The sequence below is a fragment of the Argentina anserina genome, chromosome 3, assembly GCF_933775445.1.
Source record: "Argentina anserina chromosome 3, drPotAnse1.1, whole genome shotgun sequence".
Taxonomy (NCBI): Eukaryota; Viridiplantae; Streptophyta; class Magnoliopsida; order Rosales; family Rosaceae; genus Argentina; species Argentina anserina.
Window position 1 is genome coordinate 3,949,485 of NC_065874.1, and position 23,322 is coordinate 3,972,806.

The 23,322-nt window shown below is 37.6% G+C and overlaps 3 protein-coding genes across 3 annotated transcripts; 2 read left to right on the forward strand and 1 right to left on the reverse strand.

Moving 5' to 3' along the window:
• Positions 1 to 195: 195 nt before the first annotated feature.
• On the reverse strand, positions 196 to 3,065 carry LOC126788602 (pentatricopeptide repeat-containing protein At4g18975, chloroplastic). Its single transcript, XM_050514608.1, is given in 8 exon segments — positions 196 to 649; positions 787 to 999; positions 1,492 to 1,635; positions 1,798 to 1,812; positions 1,814 to 1,895; positions 2,087 to 2,208; positions 2,312 to 2,383; positions 2,471 to 3,065. Coding segments are annotated over 8 exon segments (900 nt in total). The 5' UTR covers positions 2,522 to 3,065; the 3' UTR covers positions 196 to 448.
• Positions 3,066 to 3,355: 290 nt separating this feature from the next.
• On the forward strand, positions 3,356 to 7,156 carry LOC126788597 (SH3 domain-containing protein 3). Its single transcript, XM_050514604.1, has 10 exons — positions 3,356 to 3,548; positions 3,707 to 3,829; positions 4,288 to 4,357; positions 4,484 to 4,629; positions 5,062 to 5,163; positions 5,237 to 5,434; positions 5,527 to 5,589; positions 5,678 to 5,767; positions 6,270 to 6,344; positions 6,784 to 7,156. The coding sequence occupies exons 1-10, from the start codon at positions 3,489 to 3,491 to the stop codon at positions 6,904 to 6,906; spliced, it is 1,050 nt and encodes a 349-aa protein (XP_050370561.1). The 5' UTR covers positions 3,356 to 3,488; the 3' UTR covers positions 6,907 to 7,156.
• Positions 7,157 to 15,035: 7,879 nt separating this feature from the next.
• LOC126785810 (alpha,alpha-trehalose-phosphate synthase [UDP-forming] 1-like) lies at positions 15,036 to 23,322 on the forward strand. Its single transcript, XM_050511461.1, has 19 exons — positions 15,036 to 15,785; positions 15,852 to 16,171; positions 16,551 to 16,798; positions 16,933 to 17,030; positions 17,249 to 17,631; positions 18,092 to 18,206; positions 18,337 to 18,438; positions 18,932 to 19,082; positions 19,436 to 19,524; positions 19,894 to 19,942; positions 20,466 to 20,566; positions 21,047 to 21,234; positions 21,413 to 21,530; positions 21,664 to 21,840; positions 21,920 to 22,042; positions 22,116 to 22,203; positions 22,352 to 22,458; positions 22,560 to 22,655; positions 23,042 to 23,322. Exons 1-19 carry the CDS (start codon positions 15,036 to 15,038, stop codon positions 23,156 to 23,158), a joined length of 3,420 nt encoding a protein of 1,139 aa, XP_050367418.1. The 3' UTR covers positions 23,159 to 23,322.

A 23,322-nucleotide genomic window follows, 5' to 3' on the forward strand; every position in this document is an offset into this window, starting at 1 on the left:
TCACACTATAATTGTCTACTTAGAGAGACACAACAATGCCAAGCCAAGCCATGACACTGCAGAATCAAAGTACCTATAAACTCCAAATCATATTTCCCTCCAGTCGCACAGTAGAGACCACACCTCCATAAGTTTCTATGCCTTACAACCAAACACCGGGCCAATAAATACTGAGAAGGGTCAATCACAACCAAATAATCCACAAAACAAAGGTGTATCTAACAAACTCTCAATACATCGTTATAAATATATATACAGGATCCTTCTATCTAACAACAGATTCCTACTCTGATATCTACGAGTGGATCTTATCCAGTGTCTGTACATGTCTGCAAAGCTTTATGGGATATAGAAAGGGAAATCTGTAAATAATCATAACATTTATCATCTCTTAACATTTAAGAGCATGCTTACAGGTGGAACCTGAATTTTCTGCCATTTCATTTGGTTAGGATGTCATCGTCATCCATGCATTAGTTCTCACTTTGACCCTTTCACCCTCGAAGTGAATATACTTCCATTTACACCCATATCTTCTCAAAACAAGTTTCCTTTTGTCTTCTTGGCCCAGCACCTGAAAAGCGCGCGCCACTCTCTTAACAGTATCTTCATCTGGTTTTACACTCAACTCCTCCATATCTGCGAATACCTGATATACCAAGAAGAGATTAAATCCTAGCATCAACACTATTTTATAATCATAATCACATGTCCCCATCTGTTTCAACTTTCAACAGTATAAATATGAACTAGAAAAAAGGGAGTGCAAAAACTTCTTACTATTACCTCTATTATCTTATCTTCCATTTCATGATGATCATACAACGAGATCATCCTAGAAAAAAGCCGCTTTGAGATAGAGCATGTATGTGTATGCAGAATCATATTCCACAGAGATTCAGCCTCATCCGGCCTATGATCCATATCAAATGCCAGTAGAAGGGTGTCATATGTTTCCAATGTCACTCCTTGACCTTTGCTTAGCATCCACTTTGCCACCTGACCAGCACTAATGTTAGCCATAAATAACTTATTTTGGGTCTTCACAAGAATTAAAATTTACTCCATGTCCATTAATCATTGACTTAACCTTCTTCTAATCAAACAAGATACCCTATTAATAGTTCTGTGTACAAATAAAATTCTATTCGAAAAAAAAGAAAAAGAAAAAAAGAGAGATCTAAACAACTCATCAAGTGGCTATTAAACTACAAGAATCCTTAACAAGGCATCCTTGAAGAGCTACAAAAATGTCAAGCCTCCTCTGTTGTTTCATGTCAAATAGGATTTTTCTATTGAAGGGTTAGGTTAAATAAGAAACAGGATAATTTGTCAATCATATGCAATTGGAATTTTGAACATTAGATTCCAATGGACCAGGTTTATAGCTATACCACATGTATTGATAAGATATAACTGTTTCAAAGGTGAAATTTCCACCATCATAAAGAAGCATTATAAACTACTTTAAACAATCTGCTAGCGTCATACTTGAATTACACGCATCCACTGACTCCTCTTCCTTAGAATCTTCAAAGCCTTAGCTGCTGCAATCAGTGGGAATTCTATCTCCCAGGCTGTCCATTTATCTAATGCTCCAAAGATAGCTTCTTTCTCATTGGGAAGATCAGAAACCTGTCATTTTAACTATAATGAGGCAAAGGACTGGAAACATAATCATAACTTTTTCTCGTTGTTTTGGAACGGAAAAAAACTCTACTATTACATTCCATAAAAGAAGCATATGAAGGTTATAAAGCTTATACATAAAAAATCAAGATGAGGAAAGAGACTAACAATTCTAATAAGATTTGAGTGCCTTTTGTCCAGACCCAGCTGCGTCTTTTTTCTTCCATAAGTGGTGCTCATTCCTGCCCGCCTTCTTGATTATTTTCCTACACACCATGCAAAAGACTCCCTATTAAAAGCTTAATACAACCAAAAGAGCAATACCTACATATATGACACTCAGTAACTAATTACCGGTTTAGAAAAAAAAACTTGGTGAAGAAACAGTGGTTTAATTATTGAATAGAACATTGACAATCAGAGATTATAGTTGCACAGACCGAGAGGGAAAACCCACTTCTCGATTGCTTTTGAAGCAGTTACAGTTAGTTTGCTTTGCTTCTGGGAGCGCTCCACATCGAGCGTCTTTGAACTCAACGCATAATGTAAAGAACTCCTCACCAAGAGAAATGAGGAGAACTGCAATTGAAAATTTCACAATTTTAAAGGCAGATGATAAATTTAGGACAACTTTGTTCTTCTTACACTTCCAATTAGGATAGTGGACAACAGAGCCTGTTACCTTCAGCCAGACAGCAGGTCTGCAATTAAAGAAACCAAACCCGCGTGACAAAGCAGCTTCAGTTGGCTTGATCTAATAAGCAATCCAAGAAGTCAGCTATAACACACAGCATCATGACGTGGCCTCAGAGAGCAGTTCAACAAAGTGTGAATCACTCACCTGATTAATTCCTGACTGGAAACAAATGGAGCTTCCACCATGCGCAAACATTTATAGTTTTATACTTACCAAAAACCAGGAACGCTCAAGAGAATGACATTGAAGAGCGCTACAACTTCCGTCCATGTGCAGGAACACACTCGTAATTGCAACAAACCGTTTAAATGTCAAAACTCAAAAATGAGAAACACAATTCACACAAACATTTGAATCATATTTCTTAACAGCATAAGCACCTCATATCAACTGTCATCCATATAAATCAAAACTGGGAGTTCAAAAACTCCAAATGACAATCTAGTTGAGCAAATTTCAATTGGGTGAGAGAAAGAACCCCAACATGTAAAAAATCTCAAGCACAAGTTGAAGAGAAAAAAAAAACCAATCTATTTACTGTTTCTGCATAAAGATACAAGCTAATACAAGATATAGAATAGTTTCCCGAACATCAGATGCTCTGTTGAGCACTGAAGGGTTCAGCATACAAATAACATGCTTTCAGTTCCTAATACTTCAACAGCGCATACATAACTCAGCAAATTGCCAAAACTGAGGCTGTTCATTTGGTGAAGAAACATGGGTTCAGTTTAGTTTGATCAAAAAGATGAATCAAAAATGAGATTCAAGAGCGCATACCTTAAGGTTTTGAAAGAACCAAGCTGTGGTTTTTAAGTGTTGTAAGCTATGGAAGCCACAACTAGCAGATCGGTATAAAACTATAGATGTTGGAGGCGAAATAAACATCTTTCAATCAATGTCCATCCGACGGTCATAATGTCAAGCCAAACATACACCTGCGAGCACACAATCCTTCCCCTGAAACAGAGTAGCTCCTCAAAAATATATCACAACTCACAACTGAACACACAACCCAGGCCCCAGCAACAAGTGACCAAAACGCTGAAACACTTGAGAGTTTCAGATCCCCAAAGCTACAAGTTCCATAGGTTCCCTCACTTTTTGACCAATCCGGCGTCGTTTTGAAGTCTGCTGATCTGAAACAGAGGCTGAAAGAAAGATGGATGCTTTGAGAAAACAAGCCAGTAAGCTCAGGGAGCAGGTCGCTAAGCAGCAACATGTATATTATCTATCTATGACCACCCCATTTCTCCATTTTTGTTTTACAAGTGATTTCAATGGCACCCATTTGAAGTTTCAATTCAAAATCACATCTTTTTGTTCATTTCTTAATGTTGAGGTTAAGCTTTGGATTGTTATTTTGATTTGCAATTTCAGGCTGTGATAAAGCAATTTGGTGGGACTGGTTATGAGAGCTCAGATGTAATGGTGATAGATGAGGTTGAGATGCAGAGGCATCAACAGCTTGAGAAACTGTATAGGTCTACTCGTGCAGGAAAGGTATATATATCAAGTTTGTTTACATTGTAGATTTAGACTTCAAAGCTATGGCTAAAAACAATTGTACTAGTCAATGTGGTGATAGTTATGAGTGAATTGATCCTTGTCGATGTCACTTTCCATTTATATCAGTCACCTTTTGGTTTGGAAAGTATGATCTGGCTTGGACTATGGTGCTATGTTAGCATGATAGGAGATGCCAATAGGAAAAATGTCAGAGATAGAAATTAGCAATGGTGTCAATTACTTGAAGCAGGATGAAAGTAATTTAATGTTTGCATTGAAAACACATATCGATAATGAAACCTGCGGCATTACTGTAAGTGACTGTTTTACTATCTTGGTTCACAAGTTTGTAACATCACAGCCATTTTAAACTAAAATGTTTTGTATTCATTTTGTTTAGTGCAAACTTTATTCTGTCTGTTAAACTGATTCTTAAGTTTTGTTCTTCTCAGGATTTTCAGAAAGAAATTGTAAAAGCCGCAGAAGCATTGACAGCAATAGGATATAAGCATATTGAAGCAGGTAGAATTTATTAGATTCAATGACATTACGTGATATGATTGCTTATTTGAATTAAGTTTGCAAATATAATATGCTTGGCTTCCTAATTGTGTTCATTACTATTTATAATCTTTTCGTGGTAGTCAGGGACCAAGTTGTCTGAGGATTGTAGCAGATATGGTGCTGAAAATGTCCATGATAAAATTTTAGCTAAAGGTGCATCTATATACGGTGATGCTCGTAAGCATGTGGAAAAGGAACAAGAAGACTTGAATAAGTTGTTATCTTCACAGGTGTGTATACCTTAAGCAAATATACTTACCATTAATCATTAATATCATATGTATTCCATAGTTGGGAGTACAATTATCTGTAATTCTGAACTCAAACATTTCATTCTAATATTATCTTCTTTCTTCTTTTTTATGTCATGTTTCTTTATATCTGGTGATTATTGGTTAGACTAATAGCATACAAAAGTGATTATTGAGTCTCCAGTCAAAGTTAATGCACAAGTAATGGACGATCAAAGCATCAGAGCAATTTTTGTTTTCTGTGAAGTTCACTACATGGTTTGACATGATTCCAGGCCTTAACTTTTCTGTTTGGAAGACACTCATAATGGAAGCATATAAATACCACTAGATGGATTTAAGTAGAATAATTCATAAGCTATTTTAGAGTTCATCATTCTAGTTTTTTAATTTATTTTGTTTTGTTTTTAGGTTTTAGATCCGTTAAGAGCGATGATACTTGGTGCTCCTTTGGAAGATGCTCGCCACCTTGCACAACGTTATAGTCGAATGCGGCAGGAAGCAGAAACACAGGTAACATGGCATTCCATGCTATCTCGCTTCAAAGATATTTATCTTGTGGCCACTCACCCCAAAATGCATACAGGCGGTTGAAGTGTCCAGAAGGCAAGCACGAGTAAGAGAAATTCCCAACCCAGAAAATGTTGGAAAGCTGCATGCGGCAGAAACAAAGATGAAAGAAATAAAAGCAAATATGGCAATTCTGGGTATAGAAGCTTCAGCTGCATTGGCTGCTGTGGAAGCACAGCAGCAAAGACTAACTTTTCAGAGGCTTGTTGCACTGGTATGAATATTATTTGAAATTATGAATTACTATGTTAAAGATTACAATGGTTATGCAATGTGATACCCATATTAAAGCTTAGTTCTGTTAAGGTCGAAGGAGAAAAGAATTATCATCTCAGAGTGGCTTCCATTCTTGGTGAGGTTGAAGCTGAGGTAAGTTCCACTCTTAATTATCTTCACAGCAACTCTATTATCCATCTAAACAAAAGAAACTTATCCCAAGACCTGAATTTTGTGGCAGATGGTCTCAGAGAAACAGCGTAAAGAGTCTGCTCCGCCTGTGATTCCCCAAGAGAGCTTCTCGGAGAAAACAATGTTCTTCTTGGCAGAAGTATGCTACTGTTCAGTAAACTTATAGATGTCATCTTTATTAATAGGAAGAAGAGTTATCTATCCAATTAATAGTTCTTCTTGGCCGAAGCATGCTACGAGATTGGTGATGTGCTGTACATTGCAGGGGTCATATGGTAATAGAGAATCTTAAGAATGGAAGAAGAGAAAACATAGACATACATGAAAAATGGAACCATTTTTAGATCAATGTAAAGGATTTATGATAAAAAGCTTCTTAAGAATAGTTTTCACTCACGTGTCAGTGGGTTGTGGCTAGTCATCTTAACATAAATTCTGTAAATGCCCTGCCAGAAAATTAGAAGGGGCACATCTTAATCGGTTCAAAGGGAGATTCAAGCTGCTGCAGATATTAACTTATTTGAAGTCTTTCTGTATGCCATTAGATATACAAAGTTACAAACGTACATGTTGTAACCACTCTTGAACTGACTCCCTGAGCCTGTCAGCTTTATATAAAAATTTTATTTCACTTCATTCAGGCAACTCATTCTTTCACTGCTGCATCGGAGAAGGAACTAAGCTTGTCAGTGGGTGACTATGTTGTTGTGCGGAAGGTAATCTCCTTTAGATCACTTTTTAATTGGTGATTATAGTGTTAATTTACATTTGTGGATTTTTGTCATGCCAATACTGATAAGGTGTGAAAGGATATTTCTTCCACCATATTCTGAGATATATTGGGGTTTAGCAAATCTGTAGAAATAAGAAAATTGATTTTATTGAAATTGCATTTAAATGTTTTCAGATGAGTACTAACAATCTAGCACTAGTGAAGCCTCTCTGGGTTAGAAGCATCTCTTGATGCGTCAATTATGCGAGTTGCATGAGAGACCTGTGTCTTCTGGCAAGTTGTATTGTAAAGTAACAGCCAACTATATTGCAAGCATATGCTATTCAGATACCCTGCAGCAAATTTAGAGTACTTGTTCTAAATTTTGTTCCATCTGGCCTAATCTTTGGTTTTCACTGTTGTGAAAAAAATTGTTAAACCAGGTGAGCCCATCAGGATGGTCAGAAGGAGAGTGCAAAGGTAAAGGAGGGTGGTTTCCATCAGCATATGTGGAGAAGCGTCAACGGATTCCATCCAGTGATGATCTTTCTTCGGAAGTTTACTGATGGCAGCCTTTTGTTGATGGTTTGTTTTGTTTTCACCATATTTGTTTCTATCTATAAGTCCGACAAAATTCACTAGTGTTTCCCTGCAGTGTTGCCTCCATCACTGTGTAGTAGACATGAATGTTCATATTGAGGCATTATGTAGTACGGATACTTTTGTTTGTTCATAGCTTCTGCAGATGTTAGACAGATTTTGAGGCATTGTAAACACAAGTAATACTATTGATATAAGGTTCTTCATTCACATGTATTTTTTGTGCTATACCACTAAAGATGCAGAAGTGATTGTCCTATCGATCGGCGATGATTACTCTATCCCATTTGGTACCATGAGTCATATTATCCTCATAACATTTCTGCATAATACATGGACATATTCTTCTTTTTTTACCCAACAAGACTTCTTTAGCTCTTCCAAAAAAAATACTTTAGAAATATTGTAGTTCTACTGCTTGGAGCTGATCAGAAGAAACTATATTGAATCCTTTACACTGAAGCATAGAGATATAATAGTCAATCCACTATCAAAACAAATCCGCATGTACTGTTGAATACGAGGATCAAAGAAAAAGAAAATGAGGGTTCAAAGCCATCATCGACCTGCTGCTAAACCATCACCCAATCCTGCGACAAACCAAAGTTAAAACTCTTAGCTTGAGCTGAAAAACAAATATGGCAGACTAATAGTACAAACATGAATACGACACTCACCTCAATATCTTTATGATCGTCTATTCCTGATTCCCGATTACCTTCGTCACCTTCAACTCGTGGTTGCTGATCGGTGGTAGCCTGAGCAGGAGGAGGAGGTGGTGGTGGTCTGCGTTTAAAATACTGACCTAGCCTTACCATCCACGACCAGATTTTCAATCGGTCCCTTCTGCGTAATTTATAGAAGATATCTAAGTAAGAACTGAACCTCTTCCACGTATCGCTTCCCGATCTTGATTCCGGGAAAACCATGGGGGCTATAACAAAGATGAACAAACCAAGCGCAAACAAATAACTCTGGTCACAATACTCGTTCTTAGTTGATGATGGCTCAGGGGTTGGTGGTGGTTCAGAGGGCTGGTCTTCTAGTCTTAGAGAAGAGTCGAACTTCTTCCGGGATTTCGGATCACGGAGTATCTCATAGGATGCGTTGAGACGTTGGAACTCATCGTTGGCATTAGGATCGTTTGGTCTTTTGTCTGGGTGCAACTCCAGCGCCTTTGCTCTGTACGCCTTTGTTATCTCCTTCTCCTCAAGCTTAGCGCCTTCCTCACCGGACATTAAACCAAGAACCTGATAGTGATCTACGACTACTTTCTTCTTCTCCATGTTGAGGTAGCAAGTCTAACTTGATTAACTGCAAATATGCACAATGCACGAGTTAAAGAACCCTAGCGCTAGCGCAGCCTCCGATCTCATAAATATGGTAGTTTAGTAGGACTATTACTCTATCCATGACTTTGTGCCGTGATGTTTTTCTTTTGGAAATTAATGAAATATTTCATAAATAATGGGTGAAAGTGTAAAACCTAATGAAGGAACCCAACAATGCGTATACTTGGGAAATTTGTTTCCCATAGAGATAGGGTAATAGAGGTCAGGGTAACCCTAAAATTAACGAATAGACCTTTTTTTTTACGGTGAAATAGTTAATGTAACATTTTGGGTAGTGAAATTCATAAACAATAATTTATGTACCTTGCACAATAGCATGTCTACCCTCTGAGAACGACTGAAAAATGCAGTTTGGACCAAGAATGCTCAGGTAATTGCTATGACTATGTATTTGTTAGGCTGCTCTTAACAGTGGCATGACTAGAATTTAGATCTTGGGGGGTCGAGATATCAAACAAGATATAGTATCAATGTTAGTTTTAGCAAGTCTTACGTACGTTACGTACCCGACACACGTTATTAAGTTTTATTAATAAAACAATTGATTTCTTCTAAAAAAATTAATAAAAACAATTGAATAAATCAGCTCTCACTAATAATTAGTTGCACATAATTTGAGCAACATTTATGTATTTCTTCCTATGAATCTGGTGTAGTTAGTACACAACTACACATTAAGTACTATTTGTTCTAAATTATCATCTTTGAATATTCCTTTCTTGTTATTGGTTTTGAACTTTTGATAGGGGGGTTCAGTAAGGGAATTACCATAACTTTCATCAATTGTATAAGGATTATGGGAAGATGATAAATGCATAGCTGATAAAATTATTATATATACCCGCTACAGATCTCATGTGACGTACCTTCTTAATGTTATTGATCCATTTTTTATTGTGATTGTTTTTGATTGATTCTTATATGTAAATAATTTTTTGCCATTTTCACCGCATGCATGGTATAATTACCATGACGTAATATAATTGATTTGGTACACCACATGTCGGGTACACATAATAATTACTCTGCCTAACTTGTATGTAGTTCTGTCAATGGCTCTTAATATGTATCTACTATGTGATGCATATGCCTACATGGTCCAGTCTCCTGAGCTCAATGAACCAAAGCCGAAGAATGACCTGCAACAATTCATTCACATGGAGGAAAACAAATTTGCCGACTACCATTTATTTGCCCACCTTTCTAAAACTCATGTCATGTGTCAAATTGTTATTATCTAAATATGAATTGAGAAAAGACACATGACATGAGTTTAGAACGATAAATACAAGATAAACAAATAAAAAATGACCGGTAAATTTGATTCCTTACATAGAGCATTGGCGCTTGTTGAGCTGTCAAAAGAACAATTTTGGCCTTACCCACGAGACGTGTGTCAAGCGTCTGGACTCTTCGATTCAAACAATTGTAACCGTTCTTTCTTTTCACACCAACAACTTGTTACAATTACCATTGTCAAGACTCAAGAATCAAATACCATTTTCTGTTCTCTTCTTCTTTCCGATTTCAGCGTTTTACATATAGCCATTACTGTCTGTGCATGATTGGCATGAGGTCTTTTACTCTATCACTAACTAACTTTGTATACAATTAGTATTGTATCTACGTATGCCAATGAGCACTATAATCTCTTCCGTTAATGAAACCATTATTTCTCAAAATTAACCAATGTGCTTCATTTGTCGTCTGTGTCGTTTTTCTAGACCAGTAATCCAGCTGCGGTTCATTTGTCGTTGGCGTCGTTTTGGGGAGCGTGACCCCACTGCTTGGTAGGCAGTACGTCATCCCAGTCAATTATAATGCCTGGCATGCATGCACGCACATATCACTATTGTCAAAAAAAAAAATGCACGCACATATCACTACGTGTTAAAGTATAATCACTATCTAACTAGTATATAGAAACATTACAAGGACATTTAAAAAAAAAAAACACTACAAGGACACATATTAACAAAGTAGAAATACTCCACATTATAGCTATTCTAATTTCGAAGTTTATTGGAAGCCAAACAACAACTGTGGTACGTACCATGAAATTCTTTTCGTCTTGCATTGGTACTGTAGATCCTCGAGTCATTTTCTCGATTTGTAATACAAGTTAAAGATCTATAAGCTCCTTCCGGCTTTTCTTGCATCGACTTAATTATTGACTGGACGGCGACTTAATTCTTGACTACGGTAAGGGATCATGGATTTCCCATAGACCATAGTAGACGCTAAATTCTCTCTCTCCTCCCTCTTCCTCTCTACTCTTCTCTCTAAAATTTTACTAGCTAAATTCTCTCACATCAGTCACTAGCTACTCTCCTTCTTCAACAGTAATCTTTTAACAGTCTTCGTCACCTTCTTCAATTCCTCTCTCATGTTCCTTGCGCTTCACCTTTATTCGTACTTGCAGATCATCTCCTTTACTATACAATCCGAAAGATTACTGAGTAGTTAAAATTATACTCATCAAAAAAGCCTTCAATCTTCTATTTTCTTGTGGAGTTGATTTTTATCCAAATGCTCAGTGTTTCTGAATGGAAAACAGTTATTTCTGTCATTTATGCCACTTTTTTTTCTGATTTAAAACTTATGCAGGTATCTTGATCGTCGCAAGCGATTGACAATTTCCATGGATGCAGCATTTGGAATGGAATATTTGCACTCAAAGAATATTGTACATTTTGACCTGAAGTGTGACAACTTGCTTGTGAGCTTAAAAGATCCTCAACGAAGGCGGCCACGACGAAACGAAGATGCCGACTGTTGAAAACACCGACGAGGACGTCGGAAGCGATAACGCTTTAGGAGCCGGCGACGAAGAAACGAAGATACCGACGGTTGATAATACAGACGAGGAAGACGTCGGCGACAACGTTGTAGGTGCCGACGACGAGGATTACTGTTTCTCTCCGTCCTCGCGTCCAAGTATGACGCGTGCGTCGCCGGATTTCCCGTCATTTCCGAGACGGTCGATGAGTTGGCGGACGAGCTAGGGTAGCTCGTTTACGTTCTTTGAGAACTAGCTGAGAGTTTGTCATAGGGAATTCAATAAAGGATCAGTTAGCTTTTGAAGATGTATTACATCAGAATTATAAGTTGCATATGTTGCCCTTGACTTTGATGATAAAATATGTGATGTAATGCCATCAGATGTATTCTTTTTAAGGTTGCTTTATTTCTATCATTGCAAAAAATGGTTCTGCGTTTCCCATCTTCTTTCTTCCTCCTGTCGAGCGTCAAATCTCATGTGTGCGGGCGATTGCGCAAGTGCAGCAAGGCAACTTAGCTAAAAGCATTCATTAAACTCTACAACGCCTGAGGCAGTGAGGATTCAATTCTGGCCAACAAGTCGATTATCGTAATCAAACTGTGTACTTCTGTGATGTTGTTCCCTCCTCTGTTTAACGAAATTTGGCATATCTTGGTATTACACATAAATCTACAATCCTATATACCTTTTTTTCTAGACAAAACTACTGGTTGATACCTAGGTGTGAAGTGTGAACAATATAAGTCCAGGGAAAGTTGCTGAAAGTTGTATGGAGTGATTGAAGTTTGTTCTCTCCATCTCTTATATAGTTATATAGATGTGTAAAACAAGCACAAACTCTTATGTGTCTTGTTTAGCTTTTCCTCCATAACTGGAATGTTTGAAACTGTTAAGACACTAAACTTGAATGTTTGAAACTGTTAAGACACTTGAAGAAATCTTTTAAGGCAAGTTTTATGTTTAGATTTCCCAAACATTTGAGGAGTCATTTAGAGCAATTGGCCAACTTATATCGCAAACAGTTTTAGCATCTCATATATCATCCTAACATAGCACCACAGTTAAATGGAGTTTATGGAATCTAAGAATTCTCATGTGTCCAAGCCAAATCATTCCCAACCAAGGCAAAAGGTTAAAGGTGACTGATATAAATGGAAAGCGGAATCAACATAGATCAATTCACGTACTCATAATTTCACCCAAAGTTTTGAAGTCGAAATTTGCACTGTGATTAACAAACTTGATGTATACCTTTTCTGCACGAGTAGACCTATACTAGTAGGAATGTGTTGTTAGAACAAGGATGATGTAGATATATTAATACGATTTTTTGAATGCTTGCCCCTGCTTTCACCTTTGTCAAATACACACACCTTACATTTCTGGATTAATTGGTTGTGAACTTGTGATACATGACCTTTTTGTCGATATTTAGTGGCCAGTTTTTTTAAATGGATATATTGATGTGACGTTTTCAGGTCTTACTTTTCGATTCTGGAGTGCGTGTCATGGGGCTAAAGAGTGTAGTATACGAAGATTACGTGGAATTGGCAAATGCAAACCGGTTAATCTACAATATATCAATGTATGTTATGTATCTCACATCCGACGGTTAACAATATATATTATATTTCTGACCCCACTCACAAAATAATATCGACCGTCGGATATGTGATATATAACATACATTGATGTATATTAGAATTTTTCTATACAAACTACATATTTGTGTGACCGAGTAAGCTCATGCATTACAAACTACATGCAAACATTTTAATTAATCTTGTGAATAGATGCTTAAAAAGTTATTAAGCCATCAATGATAGTTGATTAACAAGAACACACATGTATTATACAAACATTTTTATCTTGTGAATTACAATTTGGGGTCTGAAATCCATTCACCCCAAATTAATAAAAGATTGGTAGATTTTAGAGGGAAATTCTATCATTGTGTGTGGTGTATGGACCGTTTTGCCCTTCCAAATACATGTCACACCATTGGTTCAACGAAACACTAACGAATGCGCAACATTTTTAAACGGTAATTTGTGTAGCATTTTAGGTAGCAAAAATTCATAAGTACTAGAAAATACATTTCACAATGAAAACTCATTTGAGAAAAACTGAAAAATATTGCATTTTTGGACTAAGAATGCTCAGGTAATTGCTAATTTGTTATCTCCTATTGAATCTATAGCTTCTGTGTACATGTTGCTAATCAAGTAATTAAAGTGTTAAGTATAAGAAAACGAATTACATGATTTTACATCTCTTCATCCCAATAAATGTGTAGCGATCTTGAGGGAACAGAAGATTACAACATCCCATCCCCACCTGCAACAATTCCTTCACACTGGAGCGTATGAGCTTGCTGAGCTGTCAGAAGAACAATATTGACCTTACCTCGCAAGACCTTCAATTGAAACCGTTCTCTCTCTCTCTCTCTCTCTCTCTCTCTCTCCTTCTTTTCACAGCAACAACTCGTTAATTACAGTCACCAAAAGAATCTAATTAATTACCCATTTGATCTTCGTCTTCTTCTTCTTTCCAATATCGGGGTTTTACTTTCAGCCATTACTGCACAGATTCAAGCTTCCATGAAAGGAGCACTGTGCTTTATTTGTCGTCCGAGTCGTTCGGGGAGAGTGGGGTCCACAGTGGGGTCATTTGGTTGGGTAGTTAGTCAATTATGAGTTTATGAATCCGTGGCCAAGATTGATCCAAACGGAATATTCCCCCATGCAAGCACATATTATATCACTACGTGTTACTGTTAAATCACTAGCTAACTGGCTGCTCGTTACAAGATTAACGTCCCAGTTAATTGTTACTGATTAGCCAACCCTAAGCTCCTAAGTCTTACCCCAATGAAACATAATTAACACATATTTCTACTGCCAAAAGATAAATATAGCAAAGCTCAGAGAATATGAAACAAGAGAAATATTGGAAGCAAGGTACAATGTATCTGCTAGCTATTAAACCATCGCCCATTCCTGCAGCAAAAACCAAACCTGTACCCCAAAAATGAAACTCGATCGAGCCGTTCGATTCGTCGATCAAAAAAGCAATACAAAGATAAGTTGGATAACTAAAATTAATCGAATTATCGGAATGAAGTTTTAGATCGATCAAGGTACAATTAACCCCTAATTAATCAAGCTCCTCCAATCATTCCTACTTGGTGAGTCGGTGATAGTACGTTCAGGAGTTCGTATTTATTTCAAGTTTTGTACATACGCGTTGATCATCAAAAAAATCTTAGTACACACTCATTAGAGCCTTACACTTGTAATACAAGTTCGATAAGCTTGTTCCATCTTTTCTTGCATTGATCAATGGGGTGGAGTTTTGAAGTACATTTGTTCCAAACAAATTAAACTTAGACGATGACCTGCTTATTACTTGTTTGCTGCAAATTTAACATGCATGTATATCGAATATTAGGTAGCACAAAATTGTGACATCATAAATGTATGTAGCGAGTATAGTTAGTATGCATACATATTTAAGCCATCTAAATAAAATGTATGGCGCACAGTGGTACTATTACTTCAGGCCGGTCTTCAACATCAGCTAGCTAGCTAGAAATTAATCCTGGATTAGCTAAGAAGATTAACTATAGTTTCCATAATTCTCCCCCGAGTTTCTCATTTTATGTAACAAATGGAAATAAAAAGAAGAAGATGCCATGACTCATTGACTGTAACAGAATATGGGAATCTAGTGACCGTCTCTCTCTCCTCCCTCTCTCTCTCTCTCTCTCTCTCTCTAACCGAATTTGTTTGTTAGAAAAGTGAATTAACCTCCACACTCTCTGCTCTTCTCTCACAAATTTTACTACCTACATTCTCTCACTTCAGTCGTTACTATTCTCCTTCAACAGTAGTATTCTACATTCTTCGTCACCTTCTCCCTCCTTCCCTCACGCACACCTCTCCCCTCACTTTTCAACGCCATGCAAGAAGACGGCGACGGCGACGAGAAGAAAACACAGGCCGTTTACAACGCCGGCGAAACAAGTCCAGAGGTACCGCCCCCGGGGTTCGAATTCGTGGACAAAGACGACGGCGGAAATCCAGAAGGCTCGACCGGAGAGAAGAAGGACGCAGACGCCGACGACGATAAGAAAACACCGACCGTTGATGACGCAGGCGAGGACGGAATACCAACCGAAGACGAAGCCGGCAGGGGTAGCCCGGGGTCCTCGGAGTTCGAATTCGTAGAGAAAGAAGACGCCGGAATTCCAGAAGGCTCGACCGGAGAGAAGAACGGCGTCGACGAGGAAGGCATGGCGGCATTATTGTTCCCGGATTGGGTGTTCGTGCAACCCGAAGCTGAAAACGACGCGTCGTTTCTCTCCTATCTTGGCAGAGTGGCCGATATGAAGTATGATGAGCTCTCTCGAAATCATCCGCTGATCATGAACATGCTTGTTCAGATGGGTAAGGAATTGGGATATCCCATTCAAGGAGTTTTTGAGCTGCCTACTCTCTACCGGAACCTACGTGATCTCGCCAAAAAACCAAATAAAGAGGCGTTGAATGAGCTTAGACGGTCTGCAGAGACCGTCGGATCCGCCGTGTGTGGCTTCGCACTGATCTGTTTAGCGCGGTGGGAATTTTCAGTGATGAAAGGCCTCATTTACGTTTTGAAGCGAGGTTTGATGGAGGCCCCATTGATGAAGGGCCCCAAGCAAAAAGTGAAGGTATATTTATTTAATTTACATATTTATTTTTAAAGTTAATTGTGAGAGTTGTGACGTGTTTCTCAGGCACTCGAGATATGGGAGACGGTGAAGACCTTGACCGGCTTGACCGACGTGAAGCGAGAGCGGTTCTCCGTCAATGATCTATCCGACGAGGACATCCGAACAATTTTCCGAAGGCACGCCGCGCTGACACAAGGGGCTAAAGTGGCTAAGGCCGACTGGGTGCACTGTCCTCCGGTGAGCTCTGAAGGAGAGACCGTCGTCGGTCCGCGTGGTCATGTCTTCTGGCTCGATAAAACGTCCGCGGAGGCCAACCATGAGGATTGGGGAAGCTTGGTTCGGCCGGGCTTTGCCTTCTCGACTACGGAGGAGTTGTGGAGGAGGTTTGTGATTCTTCTCATCCTCTTTTGTCCTTTTTTCTTCATATTTGCTCTGTTGTGTTTGTAATGTCTGATTTTGGTGATTGTTGAAAGTAGGACATTTGGTTATTTCTGTTGGAGTTGGGGTTTTAGGCATTTAGGTGGTACTGCTATTTGTGCTTGGGGTTTAAGGGATACTGCTATGTGGATTTTTGGTATTGAATCTACCTGATATCTTTTCACAGTAGTTGAGTTACTGCAGATTTTATGGGTGATGAAATGATTGGAAATGAGTCGAAACATATACTATAAAATGCTGGATTTGACACATGATGAGGTTTCACTTTGAATTGTCTTTAAATTTGAAGTGCTTAAGAGTTGATCTACACGTTGCTAATGGCAGGCTATTCTCGAAATGGCTACCGAGGGGAGAGCTAAGGAGAACAATTCTTGCTGCACAAAGAAATGAACACAGTGCCAATGGTGTTGCAGCAGCAAGAGCTTTTGCGGATGTATGTGAAGGGCAAGAGGGACAACCTTCTAAACAACGATTATTGATTGTAGCCAACAGATTACCTGTCTCTGCAGTTAGGAAGGGTGAACACTCATGGCAGCTTGAGATGATTTCAGGATGGCTGACTGCACTTTTAGGTAAAGCAGAGTCTCTTTTTTAGGTATATAGGTTGTGGTATCATTTGTTTTTCTTCATTCTAATCCCAAAACAAAGGTGTGTTAATTTTTTTTTATCCAAATGCTCAATTAACTCCTGTGTTATTTTCTTGAAGGTCTGAAAGAGTTTGATGCCAGATTGATTGGTTGGGCTGGAGTGAATGTACCTGATGGTATTGAAAAAAAAGCACTGACTGAAGCTTTAGCTGAAAAGGTTAAAATGTCTTAGTTTCGTCTTGGTTATTTTTACAGAACTGGAGCTTATAAGCTGGCCATTTATTACTGCAAAATATTGATAATGATTCACTCCCATTCATGTCCCCCTACCTCAAAACACAGACACACTGGCATTCAGTGCACACACCACACACAATTTGTATGATTATGCACTTGACTGTTAAAGGAGAAAACACTAAACATTATTTATTGCAGAGGTGCATCCCAGTGTTTCTTGATGAAGAAATTTTTGATCAACACAATGTTTATGGTAACAACTTGTGGCCTCTTTCCCATCATCTTCGACTTCCACAAGAAGACCGCCTTGCAACCACCGACAGTTTCCAATCCCACTTTGATGCTTATAAGAAGGCCAACCAAATGTTTGCTGATGTTGTTAACGAACACTACGAGGATGGAGATGTCATTTGGTGCCATGATAGCCACCTAATGCTTCTTCCTAAATGTCTCAAAGAACATAATAGCAACATGAAAGTTGGCTGGTTTCTCCATACACCTTTTCCATCATCAGAAATATATAGGACAATATCATCTCGATCAGAACTTCTGAGATCTGTTCTCGCTGCTGATTTGGTCGGGTATGTTGGTTTTTTGTTAATCTGTTGCATACTCTGTGATATAATTAACTGTGTAAAGGCTCTCCAGCTCTGATCTTGGAAATGTGACTAAGATATGTGGTAAAACTGTTGTAGTGGTGACATCTAAGGCGAAGTCGCTAAAGGAGCTAGAATGTAGATTCAACTTATCATTATGTTAATCATATTTAAGGAATTGAAAGAAGTCGATGTGAACTATAGTTGACAGATTCTTTTTGTCATGAATCCAAATATCACTTACTCTTATCCGGAAAAGCTATAGCCCTTATACACCATAGCAGGATAATGTTATTGAGCCTATTTTTCCTGCTTATGAACACAGTAAGCTTTTATTACATGACAATGTTGTCCATAGTCTGTTGTGAATATGTTTTATAAGTTACCATCTGGTGTTGTACCTTATGAGCTTATAGATTCTGATCAGTAGACTTTTCATTTCCAGATTTCATACATATGATGATGCAGAACATTTTATTAGTGCGTGTACTCATATTCTGGGTTCAGAGGGTACATCTCAAGGAGTAGAGGATCAAGGAAAGCTCACTCGTGTAGCTGCGGTATGTCACTTTTTTAGTCCCTCAAATTTTTATCTGTTTATCAGCATATAATGTTTATTTTTATCTTTATCAAGAGTTGCTTTACTTGGTCAATTCTCATGTTGCTCATTTCTTTTCGCTTTGAATTCAGTTTTCAATTGGGATAGACTCCGACCAATTTATGCAAGCTCTAGAACTCCCTAGAGTCCAGGAACGCATGAAAGAATTTAAGGAAAAATATGCTGGCAGAAAGGTAAGAACTGCTTTCATTTTAAGACGTGACAGCACCTTTTGGTATTTGGTTATGTGTCATTTACGTTTAACCCCCTATGTTAATCTAAGTAGTGAGTTCTGCACTGTAGTTGTAGCGTGCTTCTTGATATGCTATTGTTTAGATATGATTGCAAACACAACGTCCTTTTGTATTATGTTTCAACAATGTAATCTGTATCACTGATAGACTAATCACAAGTTCAATTGGCTACTCTCTCTCTCTCTCTCTCTCTCTCTCTCTCTCTCTCTTACAAGTACTAAAGTGCTCTCTCTTAATAGTTTTCTTTTATTAGAGTCAGGTAATGCATCTCTAATTAGGATTTAGGTTGTCGTTTCACAGGTTTGTAAATCTATCGTTCAGAGAAATTGCTTCTATGGCAATGGTTCCCGTGTTGAGTACATATTCTTCCTTTATTCCCTTTTACTATTTTATTTAATTTTCCAAATACTTTTTCCAATTCAACTGTTGATAGGTAATCTTGGGTATTGATCGCCTTGATATGAATAAGGAATTACCTCAAAAGATCTTGGCATTTGAAAAGTTCCTCGAGGAAAATCCAAATTGGCGTGATAAAGTAGTCTTGCTACAAATTGCTGTACCGACAAGAACCGATGTGCCTGAGTGTATGTTCCTTTTCCTCAAATATGTACCCTAAACTAGAATTGTATTCATCAGTGGTAGTCTATCTTTCTTCTTTTGTACTGTAGTACTTGTTTGACATAGACAAAGGGCAGCATGCTTCCAATTTGGTTCCCTTGCTTTTAACAAGTCAGTTTTATTGTTGATCACATTATAAATTTGTTCTTATGATCCGAATTGAAAAGTCTTTTCATTGGGATATAGCGATACTCTTGAAGTCTTTCCTCTAGTTTCTCCCATTCATGAATTTTATCATTTAATAGTTCAATCTCTGTGATCTACTATAACTCCCAGAATCTAATATATATCTTTCTATATGATGTGGTTTCACTCACAGACCAGAAGCTCACTAGCCAGGTCCATGAGATTGTAGGACGCATTAATGGGAAATTTGGGACTCTCACTGCGGTTCCAATGTATCATCTGGTTTGTTTTTATCCTCTTGACCTTTTGTTTTGATTCTGTTAGATTAAGCTGCTTCACAATAGTTTATGAACTCAGAAAAAGACCATGTTAATTGACTAAATGGAATTTAAACTAGAAAAAATGTTTTAAAATAGTATTCTGGATGTGAGATATGGAAATTCAATACAGAAAATAGTGTTCCTACAATAGAATGTTTGCATCATGCATGCTTAGTTGCTTACTTATCATTAAAAACCGATTTTTCTGATTTCATGTGTGTGTGTATTAGGATTTGTGTACTATAGCATCATTATTAATATTATGGATTATTGCTAGAATGCTAGTGATACATATACGTGAAGATTTCTTATACAACTTCTTCATTTACAGGACCAATCTCTTGACTTTCACGAATTATGTGCACTGTACGCTGTTACAGGTACTTATTTTTTCAGGTTTTTCACTCACAGCATTAATTTTTATTTTCTTCAATGATGATCCTGAAATGCTGAAGCTTTAGATAACTCTCGGCTTCAATATGAGTTGGATAATATATTCTAGTTTTTCATCGTTTATGGCTAATCAAGGCCACCAAAAATTGAAATGTTTTTGACAAACGACACAAAGACTACTGTCCCATTTTTGGGTGATAATTTTTATTAGAATTCAGTAAAGGAGTAGTTACTAATGGTTAAATAGCATATCACCTCCTCAGAAAAGATGTATTTACATGTATGTTCTTCTGAACCGATCTTCAAATGGAGAAGGCCAGTTATAGTGGGTTAAAATTGGAATTGGGAACAACCTTCCTGTCCTCATGCATTAATGTTGTCCTCTTTACATATTTAACCACTTTATCTTGCAATCAGTATGAAAGATTTGCTCAGGATACTATATTTTTCTTTACATTCTCTTTTAGTATAATAAATAAGAAGCTAACTTGCAATTGAACGCTATTTCAGATGTAGCGCTAGTTACATCTTCGAGGGATGGGATGAATCTTGTGAGCTACGAGTTTGTTGCTTGTCAAGCTTCAAAGAAAGGGGTTGTTGTTTTAAGCGAGGTAATTCAAACTCTCATGTGCAGTTCTGATTACATATCATGCGTTTTCCTCATTGAACTTTGTAAAATGCTTCAAGAAAGTTGGTTGCTTTGAGCTTGTATTTTGTCTACTTTTGTCTTTTCTCGTCCAATTTGTAAAATTACAATAATTAGGAAAAAGAAAAACAGTAAAACCAACTCTACTTTTTTTGTTTGATTTCTGCACACAGGACTATAATAAATATGAGATATCTGGATATATGTTGTATATGAAAAGACAACAAAATTTCAGAGAAACTTGGCCAAAGAAAAATAACTGTGAGGGAGAGGTAGGGTACGGACATTAACAGAAGAAAACAGTTTTTGAGCTTCTTGTTTAGGGTATCAAAAGGTCATCTACTTGTATAAAGTGCGGACATTAAAGATATTAAGTCGCAGTCTGTCTAATTATTATGTTTCATTGCTATGCCAGATCTGTTCTAATTATTCAGTTCATTTTTAGTTTGTAGGTGCAGCAAAGTATATTGATGCTGGTGCTATATTGGTGAATCCATGGAACATCACAGAAGTTGCAGCTTCCATAGATTATGCTTTGAACATGCCAGCTGATGAAAGAGAAAAGCGTCACCATCATAACTTCATGCATGTGACAACTCACACATCTCAAGAGTGGGCTGCAACCTTTGTAAGGTACTGATCATATATTGAAAATTATCTAGGTTGTTATACATTTATACCATGACTCATTTTTCATATTTCTCATTGTGAACAATTTCACTGTTCTTTTTGTCAAATTGATGCTCTGGTGAGAGTTCATAGTTCTCCAAGTTTAGCCAAATAACTGCTTTGTGAAAACTGATATTGGCAGTGAACTCAATAGTACTATTGCTGAAGCTCAATCAAGGACGAAACAAGCCCCTCCATTACTTACTACCAAAGGATTAGTTGAGGATTACTTTCCATCAAACAATCGATTGCTTATACTGGTATGCTATATTTTCATACTCAGTAGTTTATCAGTTCAACTTGAAATTGCTAGAACAATTCAGGAGGAAGGAGTCTGTTGGTTTCAATTTATAGTCTCTCATTATGTTCATTGTCTCTCTTCCTCCATTACAGGGATTTAATGCCGCTTTAACTGAACCAAAGGACAGCCTTGGGAGAAGGGGAGGTCAGGTTAGAGAAATGGAGCTCAAGTTGCACCCAGATCTAAAGGAACCTTTGGAAAAGCTTTGTAATGACTCAAAGACAACAATTGCTATCCTTAGTGGAAGTGGCCAAAACGTCTTGGACTATGTACAGTAGTCTTCATTCAGATAAGTTTTATTTCTAGGATCTTGCATGTTTGCATTGGGACTAATAATTTCTTATACAGGACTTTGGTGACTACAACATGTGGTTAGCAGCAGAAACTGGGATGTGCTTGCGTCTTACAACGGGAGAGTGGATGACGACTATGCCAGAGAATTTAAAAATGGATTTGGTTGAGAACGTAAAGGTTTGTATTATAATGCATTCTATTCTGGTTGACTTCTGTATTTAATTTCAAATTTCTGACATCTGTTTTTCAGCATGTTTTTGAGTATTTTTCAGAGGGAACCCCAACATCTCAATTTGAGCGTTGTGAAACTTCACTTGTATGGAACTACAAAGATGCAGGTAGCACATCAATTATTTGTTTTCTTCTTATTGCAGTATTTCTCACGTTTAATTAACGGTAGTGCATTACAAAGATACATACATTATATATATAGTACATTATATGTATACATATATATTAACTGCCATCAGTATGCTATGGTATCAGGTGTTAAGTTCAGGAATCTCCAAGCCAGGGATGTGCTGCAGCATCTTTGGGCAGGCCCAATCCCAAATGCATCTGTCGATGTTGTCCAGGGTGGTCAGTCTGTGGAGGTTAGAACAGTAAATGTAACAAAGATATATTATTCTAGCTAGATTCTATGTTTTGGATCTATCACAGTAACATTATGTTTTTTGTTCCCATGTTCGAGCAGCAGGGTGCAGATTTCTTGGGAGAAGTTGTTCTAAATAACAAGGGCATGAAGGCGCCAATTGATTATGTTTTATGTATTGGCCGCTTTCTACCAAAGGTGTGTTTCTTCTTGACTTAACTTAGTTGACATCTTCATAGCGAGAAGCTTCAACAGTAGCATTTTGCATATATTTTTCATGTGCATCTTTTTAACACTTCCCTTCATACTGCCATAGTTATAGTGTTTGTTAACACTCGTTACACAATAATTGAAGGCTAAGAGTTTATTCTGTATGTTCTTTGTGTTTTTCCCCCCAGAATTGATATAATGAAGAAGTCCTGCATGTGTTTGTTCCTACTTTGAAAATTGCTCAGTTCTTACAATATCAATTAGCTTTTCAGAGTACTATCTGAATTATTAGGATGCATACACATGCCAATACATTCTAGATGTTGACTTTAATGATGGATATGTAATGTCATGCCATTGATGAATTGTTGTAGGTTGACGACCTTAAATCGACTGACGACGTCCACACTCCTGTAAAAGGGCTAGATGAAGGTGGAGAACCAAAGGATGCCGACTCAGAAGGTGGTAAACAAAGCACGGAGAATATCTAGATGAAATTTATGGCTTGAACAATTTCAGACCCGCAGGACTTTGTTTTGTATTTTGTAGGAAGAAAACCAAAAATTGCACTTACAGTGGCTCAAAATAATGATGCTCAGAATTTTGCCGAATATTGTTATTGTTTGGTTGCTTTATTTTCTTTTTTCTCTTTGCA